General features: G+C 37.7%; 1 protein-coding gene across 1 annotated transcript in view; it reads left to right on the top strand.

Moving 5' to 3' along the window:
• F5 (coagulation factor V) overlaps positions 1 to 12,135 on the top strand; it is a 63,383-nt gene extending 51,248 nt beyond the window's left edge. Inside the window, exons 19-25 of the mRNA XM_010953837.3 lie at positions 354 to 425; positions 1,618 to 1,721; positions 2,158 to 2,313; positions 4,847 to 4,991; positions 7,040 to 7,191; positions 9,939 to 10,124; positions 11,841 to 12,135. Coding sequence (XP_010952139.3) covers positions 354 to 425; positions 1,618 to 1,721; positions 2,158 to 2,313; positions 4,847 to 4,991; positions 7,040 to 7,191; positions 9,939 to 10,124; positions 11,841 to 11,987 — 962 coding nt within the window. The 3' untranslated portion in view covers positions 11,988 to 12,135. The remainder of the gene's footprint in view (positions 1 to 353; positions 426 to 1,617; positions 1,722 to 2,157; positions 2,314 to 4,846; positions 4,992 to 7,039; positions 7,192 to 9,938; positions 10,125 to 11,840) is intronic.
• Positions 12,136 to 19,065: the final 6,930 nt, after the last annotated feature.

The raw sequence follows: 19,065 nt of genomic DNA, 5'->3' as shown, positions 1-19,065 counted from the left end.
CACTGTAACTTTTGGGTAAACTTTTGAGAACATATTCTTATGAGGGCTAGTACTTAATGTTGTAAAATGACTTATTTTAAGATACAAACAGACGGAAATCAGTTTAAAAACTAACTGTGTTCCAGGATTTCAGTTGTTTTCCTCTAAAGTGTCACTAATTTTAATTTCTATTAAAGTACCGGTCTTGCTGGTGCCTTTATCATTTTATGATCAGACATATTTAAGTCAGTGCCACGCAGATAGGTGAAAATATGTACTGACCCACCAGAGGTATAATCTATAGCCATGGAGATTTTACTTTGTTAGATGTACTTTAGAGGAAAAAAATTATTCATCGTTCTATTTTTTTGTAGAATGTAAGATGCCAATGGGACTAAGCACTGGTCTCATAGCTGATTCACAGATCAAGGCTTCTGAGTCTTTGGGTAAGTAGCCTGTGAAAGGCACCTCCTGCAATTGTGCAGTATACAGCCTGCAAAACCACACATGACAACTCTGCCTATTGAATGTATGAGTCATTGCTCCTCTCCTGGCTTTTCTGTACCACAACATAGTAAGGCAGCTTTGTCTGGGGTGCTAGTCTGGTGATGTTACAGTTTCCTCCAACAGAATCTGTTTTCCTGCCCCTTGAATCTGGGTTGGCCAATGGAACTGTCACAAATGTGACTCCCCCAGAGGCATGAATAGCATTTGTGCATTGGAACCCTGGGTACCATATGAACAAGCCCAAGCTAGTTGGCCAGAGGATAAGAAGTCACATGGAAAAGAAACAAGGCATCCCAGACTTCTGCTGAATAGGTTAATGAATGCAGATTATTGAGTAAGCTTCAGTCACGATCAACCAAGTCTGCCTTAGACCAGAAGACCACCCAGCAGACCCAGCCCAAATAGCCAAATTGTAGAATTATGAGCTACAGAAATGGCTACTGTTCTTAGCAAAAACAAAAACAAGGAAATTAGAAAATATTTCATTACTGACCCATTAGAGGTATAATCTCTAGCCACGGGGTTTTTACTTTATTATAGGTAATAATTATTCATTATTCTGTTGTTTTGTAGAATGTAAGATGCCAGTGGAACTAAACCATGTAACATTCTATCAGGACTCAAAGGGTCTTATCAGGCAGGTATTGCAGTCCCCATTAATAGGGCCCTTTGCTGTGTCAGCCATTCATCTACTCAAGAAACGTTGCTGATCACCCAGTGTGAGTCAGGATCTCCTCCTAAATTTTCTCCCTTTGCCTCAAACTCGTCCCAAGATCAAGAGGTCAATTGTAAGGGAGCATGAGGCTCCCGTAAATCCCTCCCACATCTTCCTGCTAGGCAGGCACACTCAGCAGAAACCACATGAATATAACTGAGAAAAAATAAATATGCCCTGTATGCAAAGAAGAGGGTAGATGGTATTAACAGCTGACCAACAACAGACCTGAAACCAGGATTTCATCATCAGGGACTGACTTAGTAGCTGAAGCCTGTGTCAACTGCCTGGTCTCCTAACTGCAGCAGAAGTTCCTCTAGGAATCTGGTTTTCCACTGGGAAGAAACTCTCTTGAGAAATTGCTACTTGTATTTTTTTTTAATTCAGAATAAATTTTTTTCTTCCTTTCGATTTAGATTATTGGGAACCCAAATTAGCGAGATTGAACAATGGTGGGTCATATAATGCTTGGATCACAGAAAAACCTTCAAAGGAAACTGCCTTTAAACCTTGGATCCAGGTATGTCTTATTAACCTGATAATACTTACTGCTGTTGTAATAATAAAGATGACGGTGATTTAATAATTTCTTCTTGTTACTCTTGCAATGGTGTTGGCGAAATAGTGATTACTAGGTGCTGGGCACCATTCTAAATACTTCACATACTCAAAATGAACCCTATGAGGTTAGTTCTAGTAATATCCCATTTTACAGATGAAAAAACTAAGGCACAGAGGGATCAACTAACTTCCCAATTTCACATACAATTAGTCAGCGGTTGAGTCTGGACCCAAGTCTCTATACTCCGTGCTCAAATATGGATTGCACCTAGCCATCTTATTATTTTGTTGGGTGTTAGTTCTTTGTTCTAAAGAAAGTTAGTTGTACAATGACCGTAAAACAGTGTGTGACTTGTTGACAATGATGGTTGTTTAATACCTTTGCTATGTTGCAGGTGGACATGCAAAGGGAAGTCCTATTTACAGGCATTCAGACCCAAGGTGCCAAACACTACCTGAAGTCCTACTACACCACCGAGTTCTGTGTTGCTTACAGCTCTGACCAGACAAACTGGCGGATCTTCAAAGGGAACAGCACAAGTAACGTGATGGTCTGTGTGCTCTATTGTTTCTTCCTGAGCTAGGGTTACTATGACTATGTTTTTTTGTATGTGTTTCTTTTTTTTCTTTTTCATTGATGTTTAGTTGATTTACAATGTTGTGTTATTTCAGGCGTATAGCAAAGTGATTCAGTTATACATACATATATATATATTCTTTTTCAGATCCTTTTCCATTATAGGTTATTACAAGATATTGAATATACTTCCCTATGCTATACAGTAGGTCCTTGTTGTTTATCTATTTTCTATATAGTATTGTGTATCTGCTAATCCCAAACTTCTAATTTATCCCCCCTCAACCTCTTTTCCCTTCAGTAACCATAGTTTGTTTTCTACATATGATTATGTCTTTTTTTTTTTTTTAAATCGTTCTGGGTGTTATAAATATGAATGGCTTTCTTAGTGCCTTAGGGAGGAAAGTGGTAAAATGATGTGTCTGTATATTACAAATTAAAGGGATAAGCCTGACTTCTGAATTTTTAAAACTCCGTAAGACCTGAAAGAAACTTCTTCATCATCAAAATTAATACCTAGACTTAGATTGGCCAATGGTACAGAGCAGAGTAGAATATCTGAGCTTGTGCTTTAAGGAGTTCATGCCAAAAATTGGCCACCAAGAGTTTGGGTTTTACTAACCTTTACATTTTATTCTGTTCTTTATTTCAGTGTAACTGAAGTTAAATAGTAGTATTAATATCAGTAATGCTCTGAGGCAGTGTGATTCACAGATTTGTTTTTCGCTGCTGAGGAATGACATTTCCCTGCTGGATCTTCCAGGGGCTTATCCAGGGTTATTGCCAATGACCCCATGGTACCAGCCTAACTCTTCCCCTCCTCCTTTGCCACCCTCTCAAAGAAAGCTACCTGAATGCAAGGAGTCAGTCCACCATTATTACACTGAAAACTTTGAATCAGTTTCATTTTTCCTGTAAATAATTTTTACTATTTTCTGTATTATTATTTGGCTATTTCTAAGAATAAATTATTTGTACTATATGTTAGAACAGGTCATGAAAATTATAAATTACAGTTCTTGCCAATCAGTATGGGATAGAGTATACTAATTACAATTAAGGTCTAGAACTTAAAGATTTTTGCATCTATGTTCATGAGGGATATTTGCATGTAGTTTTATTTTTTATACTGTCTTTTTTGTTTTAATATTAGAGTAATACTAGCTTCATAAAACAAATTGGGAGTGTGCACTTCTATTTTCTGGAAAAGGTTATCTAGTATTAGTGTTAATTCTTTAAACATTCGGTCTAATTCACCAGCAAAATCATGTGGACCTTTCTTTTCTGGGAATTTTAAATTTAAATTACAAATTCAATTTCTTTAATAGTTACAGGCTAATTCAAATGATCTGTTTCATATTGGGTGAATTGGGATAGTCTGTGTTTTCATTTCCTCTACGTTGTTAAATTTATGTGTACAGGGTAGTTTTATAACACTCCCTTATTATCTTTTCGATGTCGGCAGAGTCTGTAGTGATATTGCTTATTTCATTAAAGATATTGGTAATTTGCATCTCTTCTCTTTTTGCTTTGTCAGTCTTGCTAGACATTTGCCAATTTTAAAAAATCTTTTAAAAGATCTGGCCCTTTGTTTCACTGCTATTATCTATTGCTTTTCTGTTTTCAATCTTCCTGATGATGTCTGCTCTTATCTTTTGTTTTAGCTGGCTCTTTCTGACACTGTTCTGGCAGGGAAAGGGGATGGGGCACAGCCTCTTTACTGCCAGGTGGAGGTCAAAATCCATTCCCCACTTGGCCTTCTCTATTGACACCTCAGCTGGGACCGCTCCTCTTTGCTGCTGGGTGGGGATGGGGTGGTCTCCACTGACACTGCAGGAGCAGGAGTCTTATTAGGAGCTGGAAGGGATGAAAATCCTGAGTTTCTCTTTGGCTTTCTCTGACACAACCTGAGTGAGGAGGTTGGGGTCCCTCTTTACAGTCTCATGAGCATGGACATCTAGTCTCCCATTTGGCCTATGCTGCTGTGGGTGGAAGAGGAGACCACAGTGTTTTCTATGGGGTTTGGCTTGAAGTATAACAACTGTTATCTAAACATTTTGTCTTGCTAGGCTTCCCTTTCCTAGTTCTGAGGCTAGAGAAAGCAGGCTTTTTCTTTCTTTTTTTTTTTTTTTTGTCTGCATGTATTAGTGTTTCTTGGTCCCTGGCTTCTTTTCTTGTAAGTCTGGGATATAAGAGGTAAAAAGAAAACCCAGGGAGCTCACCAACACGTTGTTCCTTGGGTCCTGAGAACCTTAGCCAGTCTGCCTTCTCCTCTCCATCTTACAGAGTCTTCCTATGTTTTTAGTTGTACTTAGCAGGAGGAATAGGGCAAAGGACCTCTATACCACCTTCCTGAAGTGAGAGTATCCCAATTATCTTTCAAGACCAAATTGATTTGGTTCAGGCCACATGAAAACTTAATATTACAATATTAAATCAGGTCAAATTTTACTATAAAATCACTTTAGACAATTGTTATATAATTAAACTTTCCTCTTTTCCTCTAGTATTTTGATGGCAATTCAGATGCCTCTACAATAAAAGAGAATCCATTTGACCCACCTATTGTGGCTAGATATATCAGAATCTCTCCAACTAGATCCTATAACAGACCTGCCCTTCGACTGGAGCTGCAAGGTTGTGAGGTTAACGGTAAGGAACACAGATGCCTTATTTTCTCCCTGCCACTCAGAAAACCAAGGTTTGGGAGGTATGGGAGGACGTGTAGAATTTTTAGTTCTCTTCTGTCTCTTAGGCTCCTAGAAAAACCTTTGTGGAACAGAGGTTCCACTCAGGTAAACTCTCATCATAATCTAGACTGAGACTGGTTCTACCAGCCAGAGGACAGGCATCATATCTCTGAACAGAGCCTGAATGATATGGACACTGCCCTGACCCTCCAAGGAAGGGCCCTAGCTTAGAATGGCCTCCATCAGCCTATCTGCAGTAAGAACTGAGATTCAAACTAGGTCTGACTCTTCCAAAGTCTCCCAGCCAGGTCACTCAGACTTAAACATAAAAAAAGTATCTAATAACATTACTAGTGTATGTTAGGTGTTTAATAAATGTTTTTGAAATAGAAATCTGCTTCCCAACTTCCTGTAGCCTTGCTTGCACTCTGTATTCTGCTTCACACTCTGTGTAGGCACCCAAGCCTTTTAAATGTAAGCTTCTATTTTTCAGGGGATGTAATGTGACCTGTGGTAGAAATAAATCTAGGTAACCATAAATGGTCATAATAAAATTCTTCTATATATAAATTCTTAAGAGTCTTATCAACTATTCTCCTTCTCTGACTCTTAAAGTGGCACTTTCCAAAATTTTTCACTTCAAAGCACATATAGAAAATAATATCTGTCTAGCAGTCTTGGGTAAAAGAATGAAGCAATCGACCCAGGGCTTGGCTGATCCAGGCACCAATTAACTGCTCAAGGGCTGAGTTGGGAGAGAGAGCAATTCATAGGCACACCTGAACTTGCTGTGGCATGCCTTCTCTCAGAGTTGAACCTTAGAATCAGTTTCTTATCAGAGTAGATAACAGTACAGTAAATTCTTGATGTTTATGAGGGATATGGAAATGGGCATTTTAGAATCAGTTTCTTAGAACCTTAGAATCAGTTTCTTATCAGAGTAGATAACAGTACAGTAAATTCTTGATGTTTATGAGGGATATGGAAATGGGCATTTTGCCAATACCCAGATAGCGATGCTATGTAACGTCTCCCACATAAAATGCAAATTTTGCACAGGCAGGAAAACTCCCTGAAACACCTCCATGAATCATTGCTTTTTTCTTTCCATATGGTATATGATATAAATGGTAGTTTGTTCAGATCATAGTCACACCACCCTAAAATGTGATATTCAACAATATGAGTCTATTTAAAATCTCTATTTTCTATACAAGAAGCATTACTTTTAAAAATATCTTCAATTTCTTGATATTTATATAATTAGTATTAGCAACAGGCGTTCTTCTTTTTAAGACTGTTTTTCACGGAGAAAGTAAGGTATCACTTCAAGAAAATGTCTGCATGATTTTACTAGCAAGAAAAAAGTGTCACAGAGATCAGGATGATGGGTAGGCAGCTGGGCTCACTCACGAGGTATGTTTCTTACACTCACAGATCAGCCTTGCTGCCTGTGACATTCAAATTCATGCCTTAGCAAAATTCTAATGGGTGTATAACATGAATCACCCTCGGAGGGCTGAAAACAAAATGTGACTGTCAAGCTTCACTATAACTTCTTCTTTGTAGCTTTTGTGAGAAGAAACAGAGTATGTTTTTACGTACAGATAGCTGAGGAGTACTGTGTACCTCAAAGCAAAGACTAAAGGTTCCATGACTTGCGAAGGAGGGAAATGAGTTTAGATGTTTAGAACATGGTATTTGATGTCAGATTTCCTGGGTTTAAATCTAGTTTCTGATTCTTCTAGCAGTGTTACTTGAGTCAAGTTACTTTTTCTTGCTGTGCTTTTGTTTTCTCATTTGTAAAGTGGAGATATTTAAGAGCATTAAGTAATACACGTAAAGCCTGAAAACAGGGTTTAGCACTTGGACAATAAGTGTTCATTGCTGTGATGGTTGTTTTTGTTGTTACTTCACAGTATTATTATTTCTTGTCTTCTCTGAAGTACAAAATGCCATGCAGGGAATGTCGGTGGTATGAAATTAATCACATTATTTTTCTCTTGACAGGATGCTCCACACCGCTGGGTATGGAAAGTGGAAAGATAGAAAACCACCAAATCACAGCTTCCTCCTTTAGAAAATCTTGGTGGGGAGATTACTGGGAACCCTTCCGTGCCCGTCTTAATGCCCAGGGTCGTGTGAATGCCTGGCAAGCCAAGGTAAAATATCCCCTGTGAAAGGAATTCTCTCAGCCTTTCAGAAGAAAACATAGGCTCTCATGACAGAGAACACGAGGGGCCTGAGGATCAGCTCCTACTTCTGCAGATAATGATCCTAGGTCTGAGAACTAGGATGTGTGTTGACTTGATAGCTTTAGCTCAAACTTGGACTCTGAGAGCAGTTATTTATTATCTCTGTGGTTTTTGGTCTAGTTTTGATATAAACTATGGGTGGAAAAATTTTTTTCTGCAAAGGGCCAGATAATAAATACTTTAGGCTTTGTGAGTCACACATTCTCTGTCATAACTCAACTCTGCCACTGTAGCAGGAAAGCAGCCCTCAACAATATGTAAATGAATGAGAATTGCTGTGTTCCAAAAAAAAAACTTTATTTACAAAAACAGGCAATGAGCCAGATTTGGCCTTGGGCTGTAGTCTGCCAATTCCTGATTGAGACAACTTACACTTAGCAATTAGCGATTAGTGATTTAGATTTATAACATCTTCTTTTTTTGTGTCCTCTCCCTCATAATTTAGCAGTATTTTTCATTTTCTGAAAAGTGTCATTTAAAATTTTTTGCTCACATTTTTTGAAAACTTTGTGACATTCCTTTAGACAACCATCAGCATGATAAAATCCTACAAAACTAGGTTTCTAAATCTGTGATCTAAGTTTAATACCATCTCACAGAGAGTTACATCGTCTCTGCTATTAGCCCATTGAGTTATTTGGGTGACTCAGTTCTAGGGTAACTATTAATAATTGACTCATTTTTATTTTATTCTTCAACTGACCTGAAAAATCAGAATGGCATCAGAAATCAGAACAAATCGGTCAATCAACTTAATCCAAGTCCCCTATTTTCTACCCTCCGAACTCCCTTCCCTGAGAAACCTACACTCTTAATTCCCTGGACTCTCTATAGAACTCCATGGCCTAATCTTAAATTCAGCCACCAGAAAGGAAAAGGAAATTGTAGTGCAAGTGGAGTAAACAGAAGAGTTTGGGCCCCATACAGATAGTCTTGGGAACTGATGTCTGTGCCTTGAAACTCATTTCTGGACTATTGTAGAATCACAGAATGTTAGAAAGGCAAGGGGTTTTACAAAGCATCTGGTCTAGATTTTCCTTTTAAGTCTAAACACAGAGGAGATTAAATAACTTTAGCTTACTCTGGTGGTATAGTCAGGAATGTCATTCTCCCAATAAACAGATAAACAGATCCTTCCACCATCTGAAGCAACCCAAACACCTCATTTTCCTATTTGGCAAAGCTGGAAACTGAGATCCACCAAAGTGAAAGTAATAAAAATAATAATGTTGTAGAACATTATATTTATTTAATTTCTATAATGTAAATAAAATTCAAAATAAAATAAAAAGTTAAACAGAGGATATCAACCATTTCTTCCCCAGATGACCCTTTAGATCTGCTCATACTGTAACCTTGTCACCCCCACCCTTCCTTTTACAGCCTTTAAAAATTTTTCTCTATATATAATTTGCTCTTAGTCTTTGTGATATAATAAAGGCTCCAGCAATAAAACACTAATTTTAATTTTTAATGTTGTCATTTTAAATCTGGAATTTTTGGTCAGAACTATTTATTTCACTTAACTTTCAATTATTATGAAGTGTCTTTTATAGAATTTAAGAGAGACTGAAAATCTAAGCCAGACATATGCTGGTATGCATGTAGACTGAGGTGTCTCTACCTCTTTTATGCCTCCAAAAATATTTTATGCCTACAAAAATCCTCTAGCTATCTATAGCATTTTGTATCACTAATACAACCTGGATTTGAAGACACACTAAAACACCACCAGATGTCATTGAAGAGTGTTACAAAATTAACCAAAATTATCTAATTAATACAATAATTTAATTCAATTAATTAGCTTTAAAAATACAATAACATGTGACATATATATGTGTGTACATATATACACATACAGACATGCATATATGAGAAAATATGTCAATATTCATTATTTCAAATAGAACTGAATGAGACTACAGGAATCATAAATCTCCTGAAGATGAAAATTCATCTCAGGTTATTCAAAACTCAGTGAGTCTTTCTGATCCTCTTTCTCCAAGTGCCCATCATATGTGATTAGGCATTTTGTTAGACCAGAGACAGGACAATTACTATGTCATCTCCAGCCCTGAGTATAGCTTTATTAGGTCTCTCAAATATTACATTCGTTTGAAATATCAGAAAGGAAGGCATTGGACTACTTCTCTTATTTGAATTTAGGACTTTTCTAAAATAAGTTAAATAGAGAGAGGATACTATCTAATTTTTCCCAGGTAACTCTTCAGCAATATTATCATAGTATTAAACAGACTTGATTAAGAAAAAGTATTTACAGCTAAGTCAGCAATTTAAATTTTTTTTCTCAAATAAATTTCATTTATTTGTTCATTCAATGAATATTTGTTGAGTAACACTTATGTGCCATATACTGTGGTAAGTTCCTGGAAATAAACTAAGTCCCTGCCCTCAGAGTAGGGAACACTAGTAAAAAAATAATTATTGTACAATGTGTGAAATATTTTAGAAGTTTATATATGTGCTGACAATGAATAGGAAGCAACAGGGAAGGCTTCCAGGAGAAAGGGAATCCTCAGGAATGAGACAGAAAAGAAATCCTTTGAGCTCAATGCATTTCTGAGTATCTTGATTTAAAAAAGCAAAGATCTTAACATCTGTCTTATCCATTGTTCTTACCATTTTCACAGGCAAACAACAACAATCAGTGGTTACAAATTGATCTGCTCAAAATCAAGAAGATAACTGCCATTGTAACACAGGGTTGCAAGTCTCTGTCTTCTGAAATGTTCGTGAAGAGCTATACCATCCAGTACAGTGACCAGGGAGTGGAATGGAAACCTTACAGGGAGAAATCCTCTTCGATGGTGGACAAGGTACAGGGTACTATCTTGGCAAAAAGAAAACATTTTGAAAATTGCTATGATGAGAACAGTATCTTAAATTTGCAAATAGCTCTTTGCATTTGATAAGTGTGCAACAACATGCATCACTCTTTTAAGTCTTCTAAGTCCTAGCTCTGTAGATACCTGGTCTTGGGACAGGGACCTTGCACATTATCTTTCTGCTTTGGCTGAGCCACCTATAAAATAATAAGAACAAAACAACAGGGGATGGTGTGAAGCTTAATTAGCTCTGATTGAGAAAGATGGTGAAAGGGTTATCTCAGTCAGCTTAGGCTGTGTAACAAATGATCATAGACTAGTTGACAACAAACACTGATTTCTGATAGTTCTGGAGGCTGCAATCATACCTAGATCAAGGTGCCAGCGTGGTTGGGTTTTTGGTGAGGGCAGTCTTCCTGGTTTTTGCCCTCATATGGCCTTCCTTGGTGCACACAGAGAGAGAGATGCCATGAGGGCCCCACCCTCATCCTAGTCCTAATCATCTCCCAATGGCCTCATCTCCTAATATTTTCCCATTGGGGATTAGGGTTTCAACATACGAATTTTGGAAGCAAACAAACATACAGCCTGTAACAGGGGTCTAGAAAACCTTCTACCATATTAGCATTAGCTTGGATACACTTGTTATTCATGGCTTATCAAATCCCCATGGCCATATGCTTTTCCATGTCATACTGTTATTAAGCAGAAGACCATTGCCATCCTTACTGATAAGGAGACTAATTTCCTGCATTATACTCCTAAATTCCTAGTTACGTGGTTTTAAAATATTACCAGTGGCAAAGCTAAGGAGGTGAATCTAATATTCCAGGAACGGGAATCGGGCTGAAATCAGTAGGAGGGACAACAAGGATGAAGGGTATGCACATTTACTGAATGCTCATTGTGGGCTCAGCACTTATCTCAGTTAATGAATTTGAACCTCTCTCTTTAAACCCCTGGGTTTTTCATTTGTTTGTTTGGTTTGGTTTATCTCTCACTGCATCAGGATGTCCTCACATCAGGGTAAGCATCACTGTTGTAAACAAATAGTGATTTAGCTTCTGATGTGTGTAAATCTTGGGGAACTTGCTGGGGATTAAAAAAAATGGGCCTAAAATACAGGGTTAGTTGAGGATATAGGGTATATGACCTAAAGGATAAACAAAAAATGCATGGTTGCATTTTATTTTACATGTTAGTAATAGCTAACCATTTATTGGTGCCCATTATCTGGCACTTACTAAACACTTGTCATACGTTTACATATTTAAAAAATCTTTACAGCAACTTCCATAAGGTAAAATTTATTATCACCTTTTTGTCAATGAGGAAATGAAGAATCAGAGACTATAACTAATTTGCTCATAGTCACACAGCAACAAAGGGGCTAAAGGCAGAGATGGTTTTGCAGCTTCTTCACAGCACCATATCAGATTTCTTTATTTTTCCCTATTTCAACTCAGATCACTGGTGAGGTGATATCCCTAAAGAGTTATGTGTGGAGTGTGATTTCATAATTGATTGAGGATCGTTTTTGTGTCAATGTGTTCACTGATGCCCACAGTTTCAACTAAGAGGATAAAAAATTACCTGTAAGGTTTTTTATTGAAGTATAGTTAATGTACAATATTGTGTTTGTTTCAGGTGTAAGATTTGTATACCCATTATACCATCATTAAAGATTTTCTCATATTTTGCTTTCAGATTTTCGAAGGAAATAGTAATATCAAAGGACATGTGAAGAACTTTTTCAACCCACCAATCATTTCCAGGTTTATCCGCATCATTCCTAAAACATGGACTCAAAGTATTGCACTTCGTGTGGAACTCTTTGGCTGTGATATTTACTAGAATTGAATATTCAAAAAGACAGGTGGAACTCAAAAATATCAAACCATTTAGAGTGGGGCAATGTATTTTATAGCTATTTTAAATGTTAAACATGTCCCACTATTTCCTTTTTTTCTATCAGAGAATAAAATTTTATATGTGAAATCTTTATGATGTAACTCCTTACAACCACTAAGTGACATCATGACTATTATTTCTGCATTAATTTGAATATAGATGGGAAAATATCAAGAACCAACAAGAAAAGGCTTATCTTTCACTGATTAAGAATGCTATATAAAGTAATATTCATGTACTTAAAATTCTTCATTATAGTCCTTTTAAACCCTGTGTGCATTAATAAAAGAGATATTACTTTTTTAGACCACTTAGAAACTTGGATAACTTTTATTCCTACATTTTTCTTTAAAAGAACTATAATGTAAGAGGATAGCAAACAAACAAAATTTCTAAATGGTTCGTTCTTCTTGACAGTGGAGAGGAAAACAATCTTCCTATATGAAATGACAAGTGCTTAAAATATTCTCTTACTGACATGACAATGATTTTCCTGAACTTCGACTAGTGAAAAGGTAAAAAAGCATGTTTTCAGTAGCCCCGCTGGGCTTGTGAATCTGACCTGGTCTCCCTTGGGACTGATTGCACATATTGATGTTCAGGGTTGGAGGTCATTAATAGAACAGACTAAAATAACCACAGGATGGATGAACATGTAACCTTGGCTTCTTTCTAGCTGGTTCTGCATCACACATTGAAAACATAGGCTCACCTAAGGGAAAGCTAATACTTGTAAAATAGAGCATTGGAACCACTGGCCCAAACGCTGCTGTTCCTACTAGAACTGGCCCCTGGCCAAATTGACAAACAGGTGAAATTCTCTTTCAGTGCCCTTCTCTCTATGGCTCCATTCCACCTCTCCCTTCCCCTTTCAAGCACTCAGTTCCCTGGGAACCTGGCATCCAGTGATTCTATAAGACATTGTGAAACTGGGGAGCCTTCTGACATCCTTTAAGTCACATAAGATAGACTGTCACTGGTGAGGCCATCTATTTTAGTGGAACAAACCACCCCAAAACTCAGTGCTTAAAACAACCACAAATTTCTTATCTCCCATGATCCTGTGGGTTGACTGGGCACAGCTGTGTGGTTTTACGGCTGGTTTTATTTGGGGTCTCTAGTGAGTTTACAGTCAGACAGTGACTGTAGCCAGAATCATCAGGAGGATCAAGTGAATGTTAGGACAGCTGGTCCTCTGTAGCTTCTGCAAGTAGTTTCAGACTCTTGTCTCACTGCATGGTTCTTCCACATGGTCTGTTCACTTGGTGTCTCCAACAGGTCTGCTAGACTTCTTATAGGGTAACAGAGGCTCCCAAAAGTAAGTGTTCAAGAGGTAGGATGCAGAAGCTGCCAGTCCTATTAAGGCTAAGCCCAGAAGTGGCACAGCCTCACTTCTGCTGTATTCTGTTGGTTCACACAAGTCACAGGCCAGCCTAGATTCAACGTAGGATGGAATGACACAAAGGTTGTTCCAGGAGACATAACTCACTGGGAGCATCTCTGGATACTACCAGAGTTACCAAGTGCACCTATGGGTGGGGTAAGCACTGTGAATGTATACAGGAGCTTCAAACATCCACAAAAAACATGGGCTTAGTTTTTTTTTTTTTTAATGTTTTAAATTTTTCAGCTTTTTTCAGGCATAATTGAAAAATAAAATAGAAATATCTTTGAAATGTACAACATGTTGATTTGATGTATGTGTGCATTGTAAAAGGATTCCCACCATCAAGTTAATTAACACATCCATCACCTCACATAGTTACTTCTTTTTAACAAGGAGAATACTGAAGATATATTCGTAGCAAATTTCAATTATACAAAAATACAGTATGATTGACTATAGTCACCATGCTATATCGATGATCTTCAGAATTTGTTCATCTTATACAAAGTTTGTACCCTTTTACCAACCTCTTCCTGTTTCCCCAATCAGCCAGCCCCTGGCAACTACCATTCTACTCTTATGTTTCTATGCGTTTGACTTTTTTTTCTTTAGGATTCCATGTATAAGTGATACCATGCAGTACTTGTCTTTCTCTGTCTAGCTTATTTCCCTTCACATAATACCCTCCAGATTCCTCCATGTTGTCATATATGACAAGATTTTATTCTCTTTTACGGCTGAATAATGCTCCACTATATATATATATGGGCCACATTTTCTTTATCCATTCATCCATTTACAGATAGATAGGTTGTTTCCATATCTTGGATTTTGTAAAAATGCTATAATGAACATGGGAGTACAGATCTCTCTTCAAGCTAGTGGTTTTCTTTCCTTTGGATATATACTTAGAAGTGGGATTATTGGATCATACGGTAGTTCTATCTTTAATTTTTTGAGGAACCACCATACTGTTTTCCATAGTGGCTGTACCAGTTTACATTCCCACCAACAGTGTACAAGGGTTCCTTTTTCTCCATGTCGTCACCAATACTTGTTATTTCTTATTTTTTTGATAATAGTCATTCTAACAGGTGTAAGGTGATATCTCATTATGGTTTTGATTTGCATTTCCATGATGATTAGTAACACTGAGTATCTTTTCATATACCGGTTGGCCATCTGCATGTCATCTTTGGAAAAATGTCTATTCAGGTCCTTTGTCCATTTTAAAATTGTTATTTGGTATTTTTGCTCGAGTTATGAGTTCCTTAAATATTTAGGATATTAATCTCTTGTCGATTATGTGATTTGCAAATATTTTCTCCCATTCCATAGGTTGCTTTTGCATTTTGTTGATGGTTTCCTTTGCTGCACAGAAGCTTTTTAGTTTGGTATAGTCCCATTTGTTTACTTTTGCTTTTTGTCTGTGCTTTTGGTGTCATATCCAAAAAATCCTTGTCAAGACCAACATCAAGGAGCTATCCTATATATTTTATTCTAGAAGTTTTATGATTCCAGGTCTTACATTAAAATCTCTAATATATTTCAAGTTGATTTTTGTGTATAGTGTAAGATAAGGGTTCACTTTCATTCTTTTGCATGTGGATGTTGAGTTTTCACACCATTTATTAAAGAGACTATCCTTTCCCCTTTGTGTATTTTTGGTGCCTTTGTCAAAAATTAATTGGCCATATATTCATTGACTTATTTCTGAGCTATGATTCTGTTGCACTGGTCTTTGGGTCTGTTTTTATGCTGATATCATACTGTTTTGATTACTACAACTTTATAATACAGTTGAAATCAGGAAATGTGATGTTCCCAACTTTGCTCTTTGTGTTCAAGATTGCTTTAGCAATTTGAGGTCTTTTGTGGATCTGTAGGAATTTTAGGATGGTTTTTTATATTTCTGTGAAAAATACCACTGGAATTTTGAGAAGGATTGCATTGAATCTGTAGACTGATTTGGTAATATAAACATTTTAAGAACATATATTCTTGCAATCTATGACAGAAAATATCTCCCCATTTAATTGTGTCTTTGATTTCTTTTCTCAATGTCTTATACTGTTCAGTGTACAGGTCTTTCACTCATTTGAGTAAATTTATTTCTAAGTATTTTATTCTTTTTGATTCTGTTGTAAATGGGGTTGTTTTCTTAATTCTCTTTTCAATAGTCCATTGTTAGTGGATAGAAATTTTTAGACCAGTTTTTGTACAATGATTTTGTATCCTGCAATTTTGCTGAATTCATTTATTAACTCCAATAGTTTTTTTGTTGAGCCTTTAGGATTTTCTACATATAAGATCATGTCATCTGCAAATAACAATTTCACTTCTTCCTTTCAGATTTGGATACCTTTTATTTTTTCCTTGCATAATTGCTCCAGCTATAACTTCAATATGTTGAATAGAAATGGTGAATGTGGGCATCCTTTTTAAAAAATTCCTGATCTTAGAAGAAAAGGTTTCACAGAGTCTGATGTTAGTTGTGGGTTTGTCAGATATGATGATCTGTAATATGTTGAGGTACATTTCATCTATACCTAACTTGAGAGTTTTTATCATGAAAGAATGTTGAATTTTGTCAGATGCTTTTTCTGCATCTATTGAGATGACAATATGATGTTTATCATTAATTTTAATGTGGTATATCATTTTTTGATTTGCATATGTCAAACCATCCTTGAATCTCAGGCATAAGTTCCTCATACATTTGTTAGAATTCAACTGTGAAGCCATCTGGTCAGTTTTTGGATATTCATCTTGTTCTTCTGTATGGAATATATTTCCTTGTTTCTTCCTTGGTTCTCTGCTTTTTTTCCTGTGTGTTAGATAAAACAGCCACCTCTCCCAGTCTTGACAGACTGCCTCATGTAGGAGAGGAACCTCATCAGTCAGCCCAACCTGAACTCCTGGTTGCCTCTCAAAACTTTGTGATTGACCAAGCCACCTTCTTTGTTCCTGGTGGCTCCCAGTAGATTAGGGTGTGCCAAGACTTGCTGCTGTCCCAAAGGCATTGGGAAATGTCCACATGGCTGTTTAGGATCCTGTTACTATTATTAACTGCCTGCCCTATTATTAACTACCTATCCCATCAGCTCTCTGATGCAGGCTAATTGGAAGCCTGACTTTCAAGCAGCAACTAAGAAAGGCAGGACATTAGATATGCAGTATAGACCCTAACAGGGAGAAACTTGGCAATGGCTGTTTCTGCCTGCTCAGTCTGTGCTGAGCCAGAGGGAAGAGTCTCTGTAGTACTTGTGCACCCATATAGAGCCACCTCTTTGTTTTCTGTGGTCCTGGGGGACTAGTAAATGCCAAGCCCCATCAGTACCCAGAGCTAGGTGATTTGGGAGCCAGTCCCTCATGTGGCAGCCCTAATATCTGGTGTGCTACATCTGTGAGCATGCTTCTTCCAGGGAGAAGCTGGAGGCTTGGTTTACTGCTGTAGCAAGAGAGGGGAGACAGCAGGGAACATGCCCAACAGCTCTCTGAAGCTCCTGGGAGGATCCCAGTCAGCTTTCACATGCAGGCTGATTAGAAGCTAGAACCTCAGACAGCAGCTGGGAAAGTATACAGTCAAATTTCTTCTAGGGAGAAATTGGGAGGTGAACATTTTCGCCTGTTCCCTCTGTGCTGAGCCCTGGGAAGGAAGAGCTGTGAGAAGTGCTTGCACGCCTAGTTGAAAACTACTTTTTAAATTTTAATATGGAGATTCTGACTGCCAGGCCCTGTGGGCTATCAGAGCTAGGTAATTTGAACACCTATTTCTCAGGTGGCAGTTTCAGAAGTTGCACAAATTTCAAGGGAGGAGTTGGCGACTTGGTTTTTGTTGTTGCTGTTGTTGTGAGCCAGAAGGAGAATGTCAGGGAAGTGCCCACCAGCCTTTTTAGACTCTCAGGGGGATCACAGTCAGCACCCAGATACAGGCTGATTAGAAGCCAAAACTTCAGGCAGCAGATGGAAAAGTAAGCAGTCAAATCTCTTCTAGAGAGAACCTGGAGATGGGAGTTTTTGACTGCTCCCTTTGCACGGAGCTTGGGGTACAGCTGCAGGGAGTGCTCACGTGTCCCTTTAACAACTCCTTCTGTTCGCTATGGTCCTATGGGACTTGGGAATGCCAAACTCCTTGGCTTTCTGAGCTAGGTGATTTGGGCATTCTTGTCCCTTGGATGGCAGCTATGAAAACTGGGACACTAGGTGTGTGATCCAAACCTTTGCTCAAAGGGAGAAGCTGGGAATTTGGAGGTTCCCTCCTAATTGAAAGGCACTCCACTGGAGATGGTATTTATAGTGAATGTGTGTCTCAGCCTTTCCTACCCATTTAGAGGTGGGTATTTTCTCAGTTACCCACTGTGTAGGAGTCATTCAATTTGTTTCCGGATTTCTCACAGAGGAAATTAGCCCGTGTGTAGCTGTATATTCAGGGAATCTGTGGGAAAAGGGAAAGTCTGGAGCCTCCTATCTTGCCCTCTTGGTCAGTCTAAAACACTGACTTTCTAATATAGTATTCCCATTATTGCTTCTCTTTAATTACTCATGTCACTGTTCACCAAAATCTCTTATTTTCATTCTGTTAAGAGCAAAAGAGTATGTCTAAATGTGAAGGAAAAATTCCTTTAGTCTTTCCAGGGCCAGCCTCATGGGTATATGATCTGTTCAATTATAAAGAGCCCCCATTCTCAGAGGGATCCCATGCTCAGAGGAGTCTCAGGCTTAGTTTAATGCTCTGTGATCACCCTCCTGAAATTCTTAATAACTTTTTTTTTAACAAGGAGTGTAACAGTTTCATTTTGCAATGGGCCCCACAAATTATGTAGCTGGTCCGGGGTCTCTCTACTGCACAAAAGGGCAAGATCTCTTCCAATCTAGAATCTACTGAAGTATAATAAGGGCAAGAAAATGTGGAGTAATAGGCAGGGGAAGAGAAGAGAATGCAGCATGAGGTCCAACTTCATTATCTTATGAACGAAAAACTACAAAGTTCAACAACCTGCCTGACGCTACTGCTTGTTTATGTCAGAGCCGAAACCAGAAACCAGATGATCAGAATCCCAGTCTCTCTTTCAGTCTGGTTTCTCTTCCTTAAAATGGAAACTATAATGTTTATGATTCATTTCCACAGACAGGTAGACATGACTATTGATTAATAAGAACTACTGATTGATCTGAAATATACCTGTTTGGGGATCAATGAGATGTTTGGGTTGTATCTGATATTGTGTAGAAATATTAAAACCCCTCTTATTTTTAAATAAAAAGCATTTCCATATTTTTATTCTTCTCTTCGAAGTCATTTAGCTAAAATTGCAACTTTTGCTGTACCATATATCCTCCACTGACATAACACAGTTTACAACTTGTTATATCATAACTGGTTGGTATGGAAAGGAGTTAAATGACTCACAGTAGAATCATGACCTGAAAGGAGAAAACAGTTGATAGAATAATTAATAATGCTTAAGATTATAGTTGAGAGCTGGAAAAGAGGGGCTGTGCATGTATCACAAATATGAAGAGGTCAGAGGAAATATGGAATTGGTTCTCCAAGATTTTTTCAAGTTGTTAAAAGAAATTACAAACTTCATGTCACTTTTTAGAATAACTTTGAATAACCACACTGTTATG

This window comes from Camelus bactrianus, chromosome 21, assembly GCF_048773025.1.
Source record: "Camelus bactrianus isolate YW-2024 breed Bactrian camel chromosome 21, ASM4877302v1, whole genome shotgun sequence".
In the NCBI taxonomy this organism is placed as follows: Eukaryota; Metazoa; Chordata; class Mammalia; order Artiodactyla; family Camelidae; genus Camelus; species Camelus bactrianus.
This window is presented reverse-complemented; position numbering and strand designations above follow the sequence as displayed.